At 38.6% G+C, this 18,746-nt stretch overlaps 3 protein-coding genes across 3 annotated transcripts; 2 read left to right on the forward strand and 1 right to left on the reverse strand.

Annotated features, from left to right (window-relative positions):
• Nucleotides 1–1,530: 1,530 nt before the first annotated feature.
• mrpl53 (mitochondrial ribosomal protein L53) lies at nucleotides 1,531–4,792 on the forward strand. Its single transcript, XM_041966986.1, has 3 exons — nucleotides 1,531–1,643; nucleotides 3,207–3,319; nucleotides 4,590–4,792. Exons 1-3 carry the CDS (start codon nucleotides 1,549–1,551, stop codon nucleotides 4,706–4,708), a joined length of 327 nt encoding a protein of 108 aa, XP_041822920.1. The 5' UTR covers nucleotides 1,531–1,548; the 3' UTR covers nucleotides 4,709–4,792.
• An 845-nt stretch (nucleotides 4,793–5,637) lies between these two features.
• On the forward strand, nucleotides 5,638–7,121 carry fabp4a (fatty acid binding protein 4a). Its single transcript, XM_041966985.1, has 4 exons — nucleotides 5,638–5,848; nucleotides 6,146–6,321; nucleotides 6,402–6,503; nucleotides 6,849–7,121. The coding sequence occupies exons 1-4, from the start codon at nucleotides 5,776–5,778 to the stop codon at nucleotides 6,900–6,902; spliced, it is 405 nt and encodes a 134-aa protein (XP_041822919.1). The 5' UTR covers nucleotides 5,638–5,775; the 3' UTR covers nucleotides 6,903–7,121.
• A 10,076-nt stretch (nucleotides 7,122–17,197) lies between these two features.
• Nucleotides 17,198–18,746, reverse strand: LOC121657224 (cilia- and flagella-associated protein 20-like). Its single transcript, XM_042012631.1, has 6 exons — nucleotides 18,572–18,746; nucleotides 18,119–18,198; nucleotides 17,914–18,025; nucleotides 17,624–17,812; nucleotides 17,403–17,516; nucleotides 17,198–17,286 (listed from the first exon to the last, which is right to left on the reverse strand). The coding sequence occupies exons 1-5, from the start codon at nucleotides 18,653–18,655 to the stop codon at nucleotides 17,412–17,414; spliced, it is 570 nt and encodes a 189-aa protein (XP_041868565.1). The 5' UTR covers nucleotides 18,656–18,746; the 3' UTR covers nucleotides 17,198–17,286; nucleotides 17,403–17,411.

Genomic DNA, 18,746 nt, shown 5'->3' on the forward strand with positions numbered 1-18,746 from the left:
GGTTTAATCGTGTACACTAGGGTGTGTTGATCTGAGAATAACACGTCTGCTTTTTGCACGCCCTGAAAAAAACAGAAGGCCCTATAAATATCCAGCTGTAGCGAGCCGAGGTCAAGGAAGTGCAAATGTTATGGTAAAATTTGACAAAGAACGAGTATACCGAAATGCTAAACATGCAATGTTTTCTAGTTTTCATTTGTTTGTCAAACAAGTGGCTACTGAAAAGTTAGAATCAAGTCATGAACTCACATTTAACGAAATATTGGATTAAAAAAAAAAGACAGTGATGTACTTAACCACAAAATTAATTTGACAAGCCTTGCTACCCAAATGTCTAAAATAGTTACTTCGATTTGATGCTGCAAATTCCCCGACTGCACAAACATATATTTTATGCAATCATTACATTTAAAAAAAGTGCTAACGTTATCAAAATGTAAATGCATTTCTATTTCCCCTTTTTATAGCCTGACAGGGCTTCTGACTTGTTTTTTTTCTCTCTCTCTCTCTCTCTCTCTCTCTCTCTCTCTCTCTCTCTCTCTCTCTCTCTCTCTCTCTCGCTCTCTCTCAAGCTGTATAGCTGGTGATTGTTCCCTATTCACCTTGTCTATTTGATTATGAGATGTGCCTGTCTGATTGTCTATTTGAGGAGCAGCAGCTCCTTTATTGACTTAGTCCTTGACTGGACCCCCTCCCCTCCCGAACCCCCATGTTCATCCTCTAATGTAATTCCACTCTGTGACATAGCGGCAATTACAGGAAAATGCCACAGTTGGTTGCCCTCTGAGTTTGCTTTAATGTGCTTTGTCATGTCTTTGTGGACAAGATGCAGCTATTTGTGTATCTGCTGTAACTGTGTTGCATTTGAATATAACTACTTTAAATGTTGTGCACTCATGTTGTTGCTAAGCAACTCCAACTGCTTATGTTATTATTTTTCACCTACAGTAGACATAACACAATAACATTAGGTTTAATACACAAAAAACAACACATCAGCGGTCAGTGATAACAGTGCCCTCATTTAGGATAAAGTTTAAAGTTCTGTTGCTGGTCTGTGAAGCTCTAAATGGTTTAGGACCAACATACACCATTGACCTCGTGACCCAGTGTGAACCTATCAGACACCTCAGGTCATTTGGATCCAGTCTTTAATCAGTTCCCAAAGGCAGAACCAGGCATGGGGAAGCTACGTTTAGCTGAAATGACTGAAATAAACTGCAAGAAAGCCTTAGATCAACTGAAACACTCGGTTTATTTAATTCAAGGTTAAAGACTCACCTGTTCTTAGCTGCATTTAAATACAGTTCTTATTTAGATAAAAAAAATCTAAATTTCTTTACCTTAAACGTCCTTTGTAAAGGCATATAATTACTGCTGCAATATACAATAAAAATGATCACTATGAAGTCCTAAGTTGCCCTTTAAAAATGGTTTATGTTCACTTAGCTGTTCTACCTTGTAAATTATTATCTTCTGGCGCCCTCTAGTGGCCTTTACGTGGCTCTTCCCACCCAGGCAAGGTTAGAGGTCGCCAACCTAAAAAACATGGCGGCTCCCAGGAACGCAGCCGTGGTTCTGAAGGCTGTGAAGAAAATAATGATTCAGTTTTGTCCGTTCGAATACAATGCCCGGTCCACCCGGTAAGACACGTGTCGTTGTGTATGAATGAGTTGCGGTTTAAAGTCGAAATTTGACAGCAAGACGACTGTTAGCTTAAAACTGTAGCTACTAACATGCTACAAAGACTAGCTCAGTCTAAAATATGCTTCACCTGCTATGCTAGCATACAGTTATTTGAAGCTTAATGAAATGTTAAGTGTGAAATGGGCAATAAGTCATGAACTGATGGATTATACACACACACACACTTATGTTGCATCAGACGTGAATGGAGTGAAAGATGCCTTATGTCTGCAGCTGTAAACATTCATAAAGGCCTATCATGGTCAAGATGACAGGTATGCCTGTCAGTCTTATGAAACAGCTTCAAAAATAACATGTTACACCCTAGTAATAGAAAAATAAATAAATAAAGTTGACCTGATATATTGTAAGAGTCCAGAACGTTAGGACCCATGTTTACCATGCTTACATTTTCTCCTTAACTAATGTCACATTTTATAAATAATGCTTTTCAAGTAAGATTAATCTAGAAATAATGTGTGTAAAAATTTAACATGAGGAGTTAATGAACTAGAGCAGGGATCACTAACTCTGGTCCTCGACGGCTAATATCTTGCAGGTATTGCATGTGTCCCTGTAGCAACACACTGGATTCAAATGAATGGGTCATTACCAGACTTCTGCAGAACTTGACAACAAGCTGTTGGAGATCCATTTTATTTGAATCAAACAGTAGAGAAACATCCAATACCTGCAGGATACTGGCCCTCGAGGACCACAGTTGGTGATCCATGAAACAGAGGATAATTATATACAGAGGGTGTGAAGCAGTAAATTAAAATGACAGGTTTAACTTATGTAGAGTGTAAAAGTACATCAAGCCGCACTGCATGCTGAGATGGTAGCAGCATTGTGTAGGATTACTCTCTTACCACAGTATCTGGTTAGGGTTTATTTTAGTTTTGGTAAAAAAAAAAAAAAAGGTAAATCAGGTGGAGAAGAGCAAGATAAAGCAAACATGAGAAAGAAGGTAGACCTTACAGAGAGAAACTACACCAGAATGCTTAGTAATAAGTCAGTATTCTACCAAAATCTGAGGTGAGTTTTGCCCATTTTATAAGTCAGTGGATTCTAAAACACCTAAATATATTTAGAATTGAAGTTTTTATTGTTTTCATCATCAAAATGTGTTTATTTAACATGCAGTGGACAGATCTGTAAGCATGTGCTTATGCGGATTAGAAGTGGACTGAGATATGACGTTAGAGGCTGATCCAAGTTTGATTGTGGAAGTTAGAATTCAGGGTCTCTGCATACAAAATACACCTTAAAACAATCAATACTAGAATATGCCATCTAAATAAACTTTGTCATGATGTCAGCGTCATACTTTCCATATTATCTGCATCTCTAAAGGACTAGCAGCCATTTAATAAATTTACTGGAATAGAAAATATTACCTGGTACTTCCCACCTTGTGTAATATAAAAGTATGATGCAGTATTTGAGACTGCACATGAATTACTTAAAGAAATTAGTTACTCCATCAGAGCTGTAAGACTGTCTCTCCTGCTCTAAAGGGAATTCCTGTCCAAGGTAGCCTCAGAGAAGGTCCGAGCTACCAACATGAACTGTGAGGTGATGTCCGTGGTGAAACATGACAAGTCTGAGCCTGTTGTGGACATAACTTATGGTAAGAATAGTCTGATTATATTCATTCACTTGTCTGGGAATCCCTTGGTTGGGATATTGTAACGCTCCAGAGACAGTGTGATGGTCATGGCTGAATGTGCGCTTTTATTTCCTGTTATCTCCTTAACACTCAGATGACAGTCACCATTACTTATCTGTCTGAAATCTGAATCTGCAGTTTCTTCATCAGTGTACAAAGTCTTACAGGTGCGTTTTAAACAAAGACACTTAGAATTTAATTGGGCCAGAGTTTTTTTTTTTTTTCTTTTTTCCTATCATATTGTGACCTCCTGCTACACCTGGAGACAAACCTAACACATAACATCCAATGTAAAAAAAACAAAGCAGCCAATCATCAGGAGCAGCTACTGGAAGATAAACTGAGAAAACCATCATCAACAGCAACAAGCATACAAAAATATAACTTAAATTGGTGATTAAGCTTGCAGGACAACACAGTGAATGTATAAGCATACGTGTTTCTGTTTTATACAGAGTTATTTGTCTGCAGCCCTTTCAGCCCTTGCTGATGGCCAATTTTTTTTATTGTAGATAGGCAGGCATGCAGTCCTCCAGAAAGCTAACATCACACAGCAGAACTTCCTTTTTCATTAAATTTCATTTCAATATTATGATGCTTTATAGTTTCTTTCCAAGCAGTTTTATTGCCTCCCCCCCATAAACCTATGGTCAACTGTGTAACGTTTAGAGACCAGAACCAAAACAACCAAGTCCTGGAAAAAGTCTGCAGTGAAAAAAACGCACCTTTAAGATGTTACGTAGGTTTTGGTCTCGAATTCTCTTTAATTACAGTGTAATTTAAATGGATCTTCTACTTTAGACATAAATCACACTTGATATGAAGAGCTTGATCCAACCTTTTTCATTATATTCTTTACTGTATTTTTCCATTTTAGTTTCAGTGCCCCTTATACAGTGTGTGATGGTATGATGACAAATGGCCTATAAGTAAATGAACCTTACTAAAAAGGAAACTGGAGTGACGTGCTGGACTGTATGACCTCCTCTTGGAATTTAATGCTGACGTTTGTACTCTTTAATATTTGCTATAATAGACATGAGTCTCACAGTGAGTCAAGCATTTACCAAAAGAACACAAATTTGTGCCATAGTTCAGCAGAACAGTGTACGGAAGAGCTCATTTGTGTTTTTTACTTTTGCTCAGCGTTAACTTTCCACCTTCCTGTTCTCCTTACTTATTTTGTCATCGTGACTCATTATGCCTTTTCCTTTATTTTTTTTTGCTGCAGTAGATGGAGAGAGGCTGGTGATGAAGGGAGCAAATTTGACCAGCAGTGAGATGCTGAGTGCTTTTCAGTCCCGCTGTGCTGCCAAGGACCCACAGACAAAAGCCGAAGCAAAAAAATGACCCTGTGCTTGTCAAAAATCCAAATTTATTTGTATTTATCTTTGTATATTCTTGGACATGTATAATAAAATAGATATCACTGAATTTATATGTTACTTCTGGTGCTATTTGGTGTCATTTATGGCTCAGATTATGCCAGGTGCTTTTCGCTATCAATGTACATTTTGCCACTAAGTGGAACCTCTTGTGATAAAACGTCATTGATTATTTTCTGCACATTAAAGATCAATGAAAATAGAACAACTGTTGGAAATGTGGTGTGATCAGTGCACGGTCAATATGTCCCTGCATAGTAATAAAAGAGACCCTTCCAGTGTTTGAGAGAACAACCTTTGACACATCAAGCTTTAAATGTAATTTCATGAAATAAAAAAAAACAAAAAAAACTGGTCACGTTTCGGCTGGTTTTGCTTTACCTCGCACCTGTGCCACATTTGTTTGATTGCTCTACACCTGTGTTCTTTAGGTCAGTATCTATATAAATACGCTGTGCGCTTTGCTGACAGATCCTTGAGTCTCAGCCATTCTGATCAGTTTTACTTCTCTGCTTTGTTGTACAACATCTATGTTGTACATCAAAGTTTCTGCTCTATTTAATTAAACTAATTACTTAATCTTAAGAGGACCTCAGATGCTGCGTTCAGGTCCACCTGGAGATTGTCCCTCACAATATGATAGATTAGTAGGACGTTAAGAATAGTATCCAGAAAACTGTCCAGTGGTCATTTAGTTTACAAAAGAAAAGCTTACTAACATTTAAAATGTGTCACAGCTTATGGAAAATATATATAAAATAATAAAAACGACGACAACAACAACAAAGCTCATTATAGGTACATATGCTTGTAAGCTCTGCTAGCAAAAAGGGTGCGATTGGAGGAGGGAATTCAATTGTTGCCGTGTGACGTAGAAGACCGTGATTGGCTTTCACCGCTATTCCCAAAAAGTGTGTTGGCCCTTTAAAAGCTCTCAGCGCTAGTCCTGTCTCCTACAGCAGTAGAAGAAAGTTGAGCCACAGAGTCATTGAACAGATTGTTGTCGAGGATTTCTCACCAAAGGCTGCAAAAATGGTCGATAAGTTTGTTGGGACATGGAGGATGACTTCCAGCGAAAATTTTGATGACTACATGAAAGCACTTGGTAAGAGAAAGTGTGGCTTGTTTTTTGAGCCATTTTCCATCTCACAGGTGCTAATTATACATTTAATGTTCAGTCATGCTATGTTTCTTATATTAGCCTCGACTTTTCAAACTAATTTCTTTACATTATGTCGAAAGTGGCAGCAGTTCTGTGCAGATATAACCTTTTTAAACTGAATTATTCATGAACGGATGCACCAAATATTTGTATTTGCTTGACTTCACTGGAGCAGACATGCCAAACATATTGCAGGTCATTTGATTCCTTTTTAATGGCGCTGCCTCCCCCGCTCTGCAGGTGTGGGATTTGCAACCCGGCAGGTGGGGAACCGGACTAAGCCTAATTTAATAATGAGTGTGGACGACCAAGGGTGTGTTTGCATGAAGTCTCAGAGCACCTTCAGAACCACTGAAGTCAAGTTCAAGCTCAACGAGCCTTTTGATGAGACGACCGCGGACGACAGAAAAACCAGGGTTGGTGTTTGAAGAACGCAAAGTCTGAGACTTTAATGTGCTGGAATTAACGACTTGTCCCTTGTTTTTCTGCCCTGCAGACCGTGATGTCAATGGAGAATGGCAAGCTTGTGCAGAAACAGACCTGGGACGGCAAAGAAACTAGTATCGAGAGGGAGATCTCGGATGGAAAATTGATAGCGGTAAGATTGAGTTTCTATTACTTTTATATGTGGAATACGGTTAGAGTAGAAATTTAATGTAACTGACCTCCTATAATTTACACTTTCTGTGCAGTGACTTTTAGAATATTTGAATAGTAATTTCTTTTTTGCATGAAGAGTAATGTTCTAGGATAACAGTGACCATATTTACAACAATGTCCTGTTTAAGACACCACAGGATCCAGAAAAGTCCACAAGACTAAAACAGAATAAACTAAATGGACATTTAAAATGCTAGAATGTGCTGCAACTCTTATGCAGAGAATCTTTTTTTTTTTTTTTTTTTTTTCCTAATCCCCTAACTCATCTGATCTCTTTACACAGAAATGCATAATGGGAGACGTGGTTGCTGTGAGGACATATGTGAAGGATGCATGATTGCACTCCCTCGGCTCACTTGTCAGATGCACTGCTGGATGACGGGCTCAGTTCAATGAGCATAATATCAAACTAAAGCAATGGCATGTTCTGCTCCTTACCTTTATCCTTACTGTGTTGCCAAAGTCAAATTTCTTTGCCTCTGTTCTCCAACATGACACACTGGTTTCATTTTGGAATTGTGATTTGAATAAAAATGAATTGATAAATTTGGTCAAATTGGTGCCTCTTGAGTTTGTTGAATAATTAGTTGGTTTGTCAGTGACATCCAGCAGCATCTAGATTCAATTATGGAGTTCTTGAAAGTATTATAATCATTCCAAAGTGCTGAGGAATGTAGTATGAAAATCTGCTCCAAATGGGAACACGGCACACCATCTTGCAAGATTTTTTTTTATTCCCCCCCACGAAGATCGGTGAGTGATGAAATTCCACATGCAGTGACTTTTTCCATCTGGTCTTGGTAAGAGGACAAAAGCAAAAGAAGCTAAACCCTATTCCTCTTAAGGCCAGAAAGCAAGTTGCGGGTTATTCAGATATCTCTGGCAGGGGTGTTTTTTTTTTTTTTTTTTTTTTTTAGGAATGCAAACTCTTCTTGGAGATGGTGAGCTTCATCCAGAGAGGTCAGGAGGGAAATGTTTCCCATTTTCTTTTTTTGGGAGGTTCAACATTTCCCATTGCACATTAACTGGCAGCTGTCCAGTATGTGCAGATGGAGTACACAGACATTAAAAACATTGTGTTGCCTCTTTAGACATCCCCACCCTCTGGCTTCTGGTCAAGTTTGTGTGTGTGTTTGAAAAGATTGCTCATGTAGCAACAACCACTTTCTCATGACAGGAAAAGGGAGACCATAGAACTGATTGGACTTAATGGCCAAAACAGCTGAACCAGGTGGAATTGTGAGCCAATACTCTTGTTCCGTTCCGCTAGGACAATAGAGCTGGCAACAGTCATATACATGCAATGTTTGACCTGGAAAGAGTGTCACAGAAGACGGCTAGCAAAGGTCAGTGTGTTAAAGTTGTGGCTGAGCTTCTGGTGTCCTTATTTTCTTTTATACTATAATCCAAATGCCTCTTTGCATGTTTTTGTATCGGCTCAGATGCACTTGCATTGATAGCGTTGCACCTTTTAAGAATAGTGTTTGGATTTGATGTTTTTATACAAGCACAGGTACCCTTTTTAATTTATTTTCATTCAATCAGTATTCATGCAAGCCAGTGGGTAATTAATAACCTAGCTAAGGAAAACCAACAGATTGCATTAAATCTTGACTTTGATTCAGTCCCCTATTCTGAGCATACACAGGGCAGTGGGTGACGGTGGAAAGAAAAAAAACTCCCTTTTAACAGGAAGGAAAAGTAGAACCCAACCCAGGGAGGGCGGCCATGGGCCTCAACTGGAGGTGGGGAGACCTGCTTAGAGAGAGGAAAGTTGATGATACCAATACTGTCATAAGTTTATACATGGAAAATTAAGAGCAGAAAGACAAAAAGAAAAGGAAGTGCTTGGTGCATCATGGGACGTCCCTCAGCAGTCTAAGCTTATAGAAACATAAGTAGAGGATGACTAACCAACCCTAACTATAAGATTTATCAAAGAGGAAGGTTTAAAGCCTAATCTTAAAGGCAGGGAGGTGTCCGCCTCCCGAACCCAAACTGGGAGCTGGTTCCATTACAGAGAGCTCTGCCTCCCATTGTGCTCCTAGAGTATACCACAAGTAAACCTGCAGTCTGAGAGTGCAGTGCTCAGTTGGGAATATATGGAACTATGATATCTTTGATTTACAGTGGAGCCTGGTCATGGAAAGCTTTATAAGTTAGAAGAAGAATTTACAATTCTTTCCTAGATTTGACAGGGAGCCAATCAAGAAAAGCCAAAACTAGAGAAATCACCTGATCTCATCTGCTAGTTCTCATCAGAACCATTGTTGCAGCATTTAGGATCAGCTGGAAAGTTTTTAGGGCATATTAGGACAGCCCAATAATGAAGATCTGCAGGAGTCCAATCTTTAAGTTACAACAGCATGGACTAGTTTTTCTGTATTACTCTGTGACAGGATGTCCCTAATTTTAGCAATATTACGTAGATGGAAGAAGGCGGTTTTAGAAACTTGTTTCATATTTGAGCCAAAGGACAAATCCTGGTCAAAAACAACTTCAAGGTTCCTCCCTGTAGTACTGGAAGCCAAAACAATGCCATCCAGATTAATTACATAGTTAGACAAATGTTTGTTCTAAATTTTTTCAGGTCAAAGAACAACAACCTTTTTGTCTGTTTCGTTTAAATTTAGAAGGAAAAAATTCAGTCATCCAGCTCTTTATGTCTTTAAGACATTTTTGTAGTCTGTTATCATCAGACTTCATGAAGAAGTATATCTGAGAGTCATCTGCACAGTTTGCCTTCAAGTAACCTGCAGCAATGTGATGTTCCAACACAGCCTGGTCAACTCTGGGTCTCTACACGACCAGTTAAACCAGACATGTACTGTGCGCTTTGTTTAAAAACTTGAAGCAACAAAAGTGTACAAAAAAAAAAAAAAAAAAAAAATCCCTGCTTTGGAATTAGGTTAATCAGGGTTAATTAGTCCAAAAGCAAGGTTAAAATGTCCACAGACTTAAAAAACAAGCAAAAATACAAGTTTGAGAGAATAAAAATACACAGAATATAAACAATAAGACAAAATACTTGGGTTCGTCAGTGTTACCAGGCCAAAATCCTCTTGCAGATCCTTGAATGTGGCATAAGAAAAGAAAGTTTTCACCAATATCATTAAATTTCCAGCTAAATTCATCAGTTCAGCAGGACTGGAAACTGAATCTTCTATAAAAAGAGTTATATTTTGACCTCCATGAAGTTTTATTTATTGTACATGAGATTTAGAAAGCTGTCCCAAATAAATGAATCATAACGTTGTGTATACTTTGTAATCTGTTGCTTCACAGATCACAATCCTTACATCTTGCAGACAAACTTTTAGAGACTTTATAAAGCAGATTAGTTTGAGATGTTAGCTTCTTTGACATAACTGCTGAAGCAAAGTCCTGGCTTCTACTCTGTCTTTATGTGACTGCTGTTCAGATGGTTGTGGATTCTGGGAGTAAGAGCACCCCATAAGGCACATCTGCTGTGGATTGACTTACAGGTGCACTGCTTGAAAGTCTGCAGGCATCCGCATCACTTTGTTTGGATAACTGCAGGGAATGCGGCCAATCTCCACCTCCTTGTTTTATCTCTGACATCTTGCATCAGTGATGCATGGTATTTCCCTAATCAGCTTCAGTGTAATTTTGGAGCTGGGTCTGGGAACATTTTAGAAACAGTTGTACAAAATTAGTCACTTTCTGCAAGTAGCTTGAACACTTGAACTGATGCAAGTGCAACACATGGGGGGGACTGATTTTAACCATGTGAACTAAACTGGATGGAAAGGGATGTATTCCACTCATACTTCTCTGCAGAATGAGGCATTTTGGAAAATGTTCAGGAATAAGACAGGTGGTTAGTAGACTTCATTTAAGAGCTTTTATCATCATCTAATGTATGTGAAAACACACTGAAATAAAAGTTTTACTGTCTGCATGTTTGTTCTCGTGCCTGATAGACAATGAAATCTGGTTGACACCATTTGTTTTGTTTAAAGAGAGATGGTATTAGACTTCAGAGGAATGAACTCACATCCTTTGCATAACATCTGGAAAGCACCACTTGAGTTGCAGTGTTGACACCCTTCCTCCACTTGTCCTCCCCCGTCTGTCCTCATCTTCAACACAAACACAAACACCTCTCATGTTCAAGTGCTTCAACAAAGCTAAAGATGCATGAAGTATGATGAGCTTTGCCTCTTATATGTCCTGTGGCACAGTGTTTTGTGATTCAGGGATGCTAAACTACATGTTTGGAAGCTTGTAGTGTTACAGTGACAGGTTTTGTCTGGAGTGGTAAAATGTCAGTCACAATAAATTCATCTGGGTTATTACTTAGCCACCTTCTTATTGATAAACTTTAAAATTCAGAAAACAGCCAATTACCTCTCAGATACAAATTCAACAATGGAAATGAATGACAAAAACGTAGCAAAGTAGCAGCAGCAACAAACTGTGGTTCCTGTAGCTTCATGCAACTTTACACTAACTTTATCAATCTGGCTTGTTGAGTCTCAGTGGCTTTAGTTTCAGGAAAACTTGTGTAAAACACAAGCACATTATCTGCTTGCCATTCAGTGTTTTTTGGACTCCGGTTTCTTCTGAAGGCGGTACAACCTTGAAATCAGCCTCCACCTGCTTTCCAAAAAGTCTTTCTATGAAGTGTGCCTCCACGTTTACTTAAAACTCATCAGTTTCATCTTACTTCCTCTTCACAGTATCTATGTGCCACCTAGGCTGACCCAAAATCTGTCTCCAGAGCAACAAAACAGCTTAACAGAACCATGAGGTTCACAAAACTGCAGGGGAGGTTGGTTGCCATGCAACAAGATTTCTCTGCTGATCCTTGCTATCCAGTCTGTCCAAATTCTGATTTCATCAACAAGTGCCTGGGTGTTATGCAAGCTGTGCCCTGTGACGGAACAACACAGACTGTTGATCATCTACAGAAAATTGTCACATTGACTTCTGCATCCACTGCTGAAGTCAGAGCAGAGCTTGCTGCAATCAATTTCCTAATTAAGAGTTCATTTCCAACTTGACTCTTCCACATCAAACACTCTGCTAGCAGTCAATTTAAAAACACTTTTAGCCAACAGATTAGCAATTTTAGCTATTAGCTTTATCTCATCCTGCCCCGCCTTGCTTTGCACTCTGTCTTTTCTCCCCTTGCTCTCCACTCACAACTGGTCTCTCAGCAGGTCCCCTCCAGCTAAACACCTCCCAGTTCAGCTTGGTTGCCCTCTCTCAGGATTCCTCTCAACAAACCCTCACTTTGCCAAAACATCCAGCTCACTTCAGTCCATTATAACACACACCCATTCTTTGTTACAAAAATCAACCTTTACTAAAATCCCGCTCTCCAATTTGGATGTGTTTTTGGGTTTTACTCTTTATTTTTAAGAAAAAGAGAGTAAACTTTTCTGTTTTTCAGCTTAATAATGTAGTTTTTATGAAGTTGATGTTTTCATACCATTTGCCCCAAAGGGGAGCTCAAAATATAACTTCTAATGATTGTGGTGTGTATGAGGAAGTGCATTTTTGCCTTTGAGAGCCCCACAAAGAATCACTTTTTTTCAAGTCATCCCAGCAGGAGTTCCTGTGAAAGATTAGTGTAGAGTGAGGCCCCTCCAAGTGATTGTAAAGGCCAGAGGAAGGATGGTGAAAATCTTTAAAGTGAGACTATGCAAACCAAACCCTACACAATGGTATCCCCTCCCCAAGAGAGCACAGCAACTCAAATCCTGAGCTATGGCTTTGGTGTATATACAAACACAACTACCTGCTTGCCCTTTGGTCTGAGTTGTGTTTTTTTTTGTACATAAACAGATAAAGAAAAGCCAAGTAAAGCAATAAAGTCTTGGTATTTTTTGCACTGAATGCTGCAGAAGTCAATCAGTGTTCGGCCCCATATCTGCACACAACTCCTGTGCAAGAAGACAAGTGATCTGGAATCTGAAAGGGCTGGTGGTGAGAGTTGGGGAGTGAGAGGAAGAGGTGATCTTTGAAGTGAGATTGGTTGAATGATAAATAGATCTGTGTTGGTCTAAAACCTGATGGGAAGATGACCTCTTTTTGTTCACATCAAGCATTGTTTACGCTCCACTCAGAAAAAACGGAGCGAGTCACATGCAGAGTAGTTTATTTTATGGCCACAGCATGATGGGCTTGAATGGAACTTCTGTGGGGGGGACAACTAACTTCAAACACTTTGGAAAATTAAACATGTTTGGATTTTGCTCTGCCCAAAGGGCTGCTGAAGAAAAAAACATCCAAATGTAAAATGTAAGTACATTTGAGATAGTTTGTTGCAAACATACAGGCAACTTGATTTTGCCAGACTGGATTTTACTGGATGGTATAATGGAGAACTATTATAAGTATGCACTTGCAGACAAACACAAACATTCTGACCTTCTGCTGCAGGTGGTTCGAAAGAACAGTGTTGATTTTTAAAGGTCAGACTATGCTGTTTGTCTGCCCTGGTTTCAGTGGTTCACATCATTTTTTCAAACTAAATTCAGCCTTTCAACTACAGAGAAAAACAGGCAATATAGGAAATTTTAGGAAGTGAATTTCAGAGTTTAAACTATTGAACTTTATTTAAAACCATTTATGTTTGTTTGAGGCAGTTAATAGGATCTCATGGCAATTTGTGTAACAAAAGCTTGCACATGTTTAGACATCAAATTGAATATTAAAGCCAGTACAAGAAAAAAAGAATATACAGCAAGAGAGGGTTGTTTGTATGTAGTAAAGCATTTTCAGATAATTCCTCCACAATCTGAGAAACAGAATCCAGAAAAACAAGAAAATGTGTAAGCACTCAAAAGATAGTTTAAAATGGCGAACAAAAACCCGACAAGCAGCTGCTACAGCTGTAAAGAAACGTAGAAGAAAACATCTTACGGCCTCTGAAAAAACCTCCCCCAAAAAAAAAGCAGAGAATGATCGAGAGCACCTAGAGAAAACAAACTTAGAAAACAAGAACAAAAGACCTGTCACATTTTGGATTCAGGAAGCTTCAGCAGCAAGCTGCATGGGGTGCTGGCAGAGGAAGGAATGGGTTCAGTCATTATACCAGCAAAAATTACTTCTACTAACAACAATATAAACACATAGGAAAAAACACAGCAGATTACCACAGGGTCTGCCAGATTCTGCAGACAACAAACCTCACAGATATAGGAGCCTTTTGCAAGAAAAGTTAGGGTTATACCAGCACTGACCATGCTTCTTCTTAACTTTTTGATTTGAACAAATAAAAACACGAGGATAAAACAAAACAAAACAATTGTTAACAATATATTAGATATGCCATCTTTCATTTTATGTCATATGCATTATGAGGCCTTTAGTCATTTAGTTGATAAAATGATTCATTTTTATATACAGTAAGTACACCAGTGCTCATACATACATTATATACTCAGTAGCTGACTTCCCCACAGACGGAGCCCTGACAGTTTGGACTTTATTAGGCGACATGAATTTAAAAAAAAAAAAAAACAGTCAAACAAAAAAACAATAGGCCATTGGGAAAGTTGGCTCAGCGCACACTTTGTGATGTGCTTGAGGCAACAGACAGTTCCCGACAGTGCACTGGAGAGATAATCGCAGCCCCTGATAGGCAGGAGGAAAACGGAAGCCATTAGTCACAGGATGACCTTTCTTCAACTTGCTTGTAAACGAGCCTCTTAGCAGCATTAACCCAAACACCAAAAACCTCTCTTAACCCTTTAAGTAAGATTTACTAAAACACCACAAAACACAACTTCACACAAAGCTGATCAAGTTTTCATTGTATATGTGAGCTACTTTTTACCTTAGTGACTAATAGTGGATGATCACTGTTCATGTACAGTAATGCTGCAACAGCTCTCCCATAAAGCTGCTAAAGGTATTTGCCAAAATGACAAGGCTGTTTTTTTTTTCTTTATATTAATTTTAGTTGTGTAACCTCTTATATGAGGTCTGTGGGTTTACAGCTGTTAAAGTTGACATCCGTGTGAAACCCACCAGGAAAGAACCCTGCAATGCACAGCTGCACATTAAACAAACAAGCACCCCGTGTGTGTGTGTGTGTGAGCCGACTCTTTTGTTAGCTCTTTGTCCCGTCAGCCACTTTTGATGGAAAAAGCAGAAGGGAAAGAAATCAAGCACATGATGGGTGTCAGTGGAGTGAAGGTTACAGTGAGACAGTGAAACACCCTGAGAGTCATTCTGCTCTGGGTTTAGAGTTAATGAATTTATCATTATTTTGGACCTCTGAGCAGGTTAGAATAAAGGAAGTACAGAGCCGAGCGAAAATTATCTCAGAAAACTTACTGAAGAGGCAAAAAGCAGAAGACTACTATTAAAAACGAGGAAACAAATTAGGCTGGACAGGAAGAGGACTGGTACTATTACATGAACAAACCTCAACCAGAACCAGCAGGGGAAAGGTGCAGGATGTTCAAGATGCAGGAAATACAGAGAATTAGGTGAGGGATAACGCAACAAGGGGGGGTTGGGGGGTTGGGGGGTGGGATTTGCTTGAAGCAGAAGTCGGTGGGAGAGCCGTTGCACTCTCATTTTCCCCTTGGGTGTTCCTGTCAGGACTCCAGGGAAGCAAATATAATTTACTTAATTGGTTCTCACTGTTACATATAAGACATTGCAGGGATTTTTCTCCTCTTTAGGCCAAAGGTAGTGAGGATGTCTCTCTGCTGCTACAGCACATTAAATAGTTGTAACTCTAAATACTAAGATTCTTTTGTTTCTCCTGCACAAAGTTACAATAAAATTTGTTCGATGGATGAAAAGTGGATTTGAAAAGGTACAAAAGAGAACTTTATAAACATTATAGACTCTATGATCTCTGCATGAAATCAGTGCATTAAAGAGTATAATCCCATTTAAGACTAAAAGAGCAGTCTCTAACTACAAGAAACATGAAATCCCAGATGAACTGCAACCAGATAGAGTAACTTAACACATATAACACATAAATCACATGACAGCTGCCCACTCCACCTTCTCAAAAACAGGACGTGATCAGACCCTTTTCCCACATTCTCTGGATGACAGATGAATGCTTTGTTCATTTCTTTAACCTGTGACCCACTAGGCACACTGAGTGGGCTACTTCAGTGCGCCTTAACCTTTGTCTGCAGTAAGAGTTTCACTCAGTGCATTATTCATATTTAAGGCAAAATGCCAGTACAAAACAAATTAGCAGGAGAAATCTTGTGGAATGGAATTTTCCCCAGTGGACAAACTTTGGAGTCTGAGAGTCACTGCTTTCTGTTAAGGATTGCAAATCTGTGTTGGGTAAGAGCTGTGATGGTATCTGTGCAGCTTTTCCGTGAACTGGCTGAATTCCACATGAATATGGGAGTAACTTTTTTAACACTGTAACTTGTCAGTGTTGACAGCCGGCCTGTTAAAAAGGATTAAACTGTGTCCTGCCAGACGTCACACAAAGCTGCTTAGATTAGAACTTTTCCTGATCAAGCCTTCTATTTTTGACAAACAGAAGAAATGTTTTCAACTAATTTTTCACATTGTTCGAAAATATTTCCAAATTTCCTGCTGAGACTGATAACTGTCTGATTTTTAATGAGGCTTAAGGAGCTTTTCGGTCACTTTGGGAAATATTCCCCAGCTGTATCCTCACTTAGCAGTGGAGTACCCCATGGTTCCATTTTGGACCCTAATATTTTTTCATTATACTGTACATACTTCCTCTATGTTCCACTTTTAAAAGGCATTATATCTCTTTTCATTCTTTTGCAGTTTCCACTCAGGCTCTGCTGAACTGTCTTAGAGATCCACTGTCATAGATGGAGCAAATTTTTCTTAATTTGAATAAGAAAATAAGAATAAGAAAAAAGCTCAAATAATTTGGGAAATCAAACTTTTAGATGGGTATAACAGTGTTATTGACTCGCTACGTTTTTATTGTTACCTGGTTGTGAGAAACTTTGATCTTTTACTGAGCCTTTCAATTTGACACATTTGGTCAAAACTCCTCAGTGAGGTGAAGGCCGACATCCCTTTGCACAACTTTGAGAGAGTAGTCTCAAAAAGCATAGCATAGGATTAACCAGACAGACAGCTCTCATTTTGTGTGTTTGTGATGACTCTGCAAAACCCAGTCTGACTCCAGGCGAAGGTTAGTTTAGGCTGTAGTCTGACCCCAGTTGTACTCTTACTGAGGTGAGAGTTAGTTTAGACTATTTCTAACATTTTCCGTGCATGCACTTGGTTGAGAGAGGTGTGTTTGAAGCCTTGAGCAGAATAAAAACACTCTTGGAGAAGGAATGAGAGGTACAACAACTTCTGGAGACTCCTGTACTGAAACTGTTTTCCTGCTGCAGCATAATAAATGCCATTAAAGACCGCTTGAGCTTTATTAATTTATTTCTCCATAGTTTTATGAAGAATTTCCACAAGAAATCTAAAGGATTTTGTTTTGGGAATGCAAATGGTTTTTTAAAATAATTCTTCACCTGAGAAAATCTGTTCTGTTTGATAAAGATGGTTTATATATGATGAAAGCACTAGTCTATTTTATTTGTATTTTTACAAACCCAACATGTCAAGTGTCATTTTTAATAGAAACCAGATTTTTTTTCTCCTTTGACAGCATGCAAACATAAAGAAACTTTACTAGACAAAATGCAGCACAATACTCCCCGTTTATTTGACATTAGAGCTAAATGTAACATCTGGTCCATCAGGATGCTCTAACTCTGCAAGAAACAAGCAAATATCAAGACGTAAAAAGAGTTAATTACTGACAAGTGGCATAATCTGACTACTACAAACTGAATATCAGTACTTATGAGACTGTATATAATGTCTTCACCTTGGCTATTTAGCTTGAAACAGGCACAAAGAGTTTAAACTCTGCTGGAAGCTCATCCTGAGAGTACATTCTGTCAGTGAAGTACACCCTCCTAATACAGCAGTTTGCATGAATCTAAGAGAAAAGGAACAAGTTATAATAAGTACTCATATTAGGGATAATATAATCCCAGTAGTCCAAGTAGCATCTAAAGACAGCTGCTTTTTCTTCTGTGTACTAGCCTGTATACGCTGGGTCTTCTTATAATTGGTTCCATAGGCCCTCCTAGTGAAGTCTGACAGGTTGAACTGAATTTGGTTCCAGCCTTCATTGAGATTCATTGGCATGGTGCAGTGAAAGTGGTTCACTTGCGTTGTGGTCCGATAGGAACTTGCTCGAAACCGTCGTGTAACATTATTGTCATCCAACACCTAAAAAAAAAAAAAAAAATGAAACAAAACAAATGTAGATAATACTTGTGATCATGAATTTGTTGTATGTCAGATAAACAAGAGGAGTTCTGGATATGTACCTGGATTTCAAAGGTGAAAAACATTTTAAGGTTTTTAATGATGATGACCAAAAAAGGAAGTGTTATTCCAAGTGTTTCCTTGTGGTCTGCAGGAGATGTTATATAGGTGGTGCTGCAGGGAGGGGAGGGTTGATAAAAGATAATGAGTCAGACTAATGCTTGAATGAGTGGAATTAAGCTGATGAATTTGTGAACAGATATTTACCTGACGTTTAAACCCGTAATCTGATACGCTGAAGACCTGATATCATTGTCAAGAACCTTCCTGATGCAGCCATTCCTCACCTGTGAACGCATACAAATACAAACTGATTTTTGTTTTGTTTTAAAATAGGAAATCAAGGCAAGTAAAGTAAAACTTTGTGAGCATTTGTTATTGGGGGTCCAAATATAGATGATTTATTAATGCCAGGGTTTTATTTCTGAGAATGAAGTAGTTAATACACTGTCCAAACAATGCACTAAATCAGTTCTCCATTATGGTCTTTAATTTTCAACATGTAAACAAACTATTATCTGGCAAGATATGAACCCTTCTCAGCTAATGACAGAGTTTAAATGTTAAATGTAACCAACACAATCTTCTTACACAAGCCATCAGTTAACTACAAGTTCATTTTAAGTAGTTACATAATATGCACTTGGTGAGACCACGTACCTTCATATCCCATAGGTGAAGAGGGTTGCTGCCTACGCTGTATAAAACAGACAAAAATCCACTTTGAAAGGTGTTTTTAAACATCTTACTTGATTTTAGCACAAGTCAATTTGTCTAAGTTGTGTTAAGAGACCACTAATGTCTGACTATATGGTTGCTAATGAGTTGTGTTTGT

This window comes from Melanotaenia boesemani, chromosome 17 (genome assembly GCF_017639745.1).
Source record: "Melanotaenia boesemani isolate fMelBoe1 chromosome 17, fMelBoe1.pri, whole genome shotgun sequence".
Taxonomy (NCBI): domain Eukaryota; kingdom Metazoa; phylum Chordata; class Actinopteri; order Atheriniformes; family Melanotaeniidae; genus Melanotaenia; species Melanotaenia boesemani.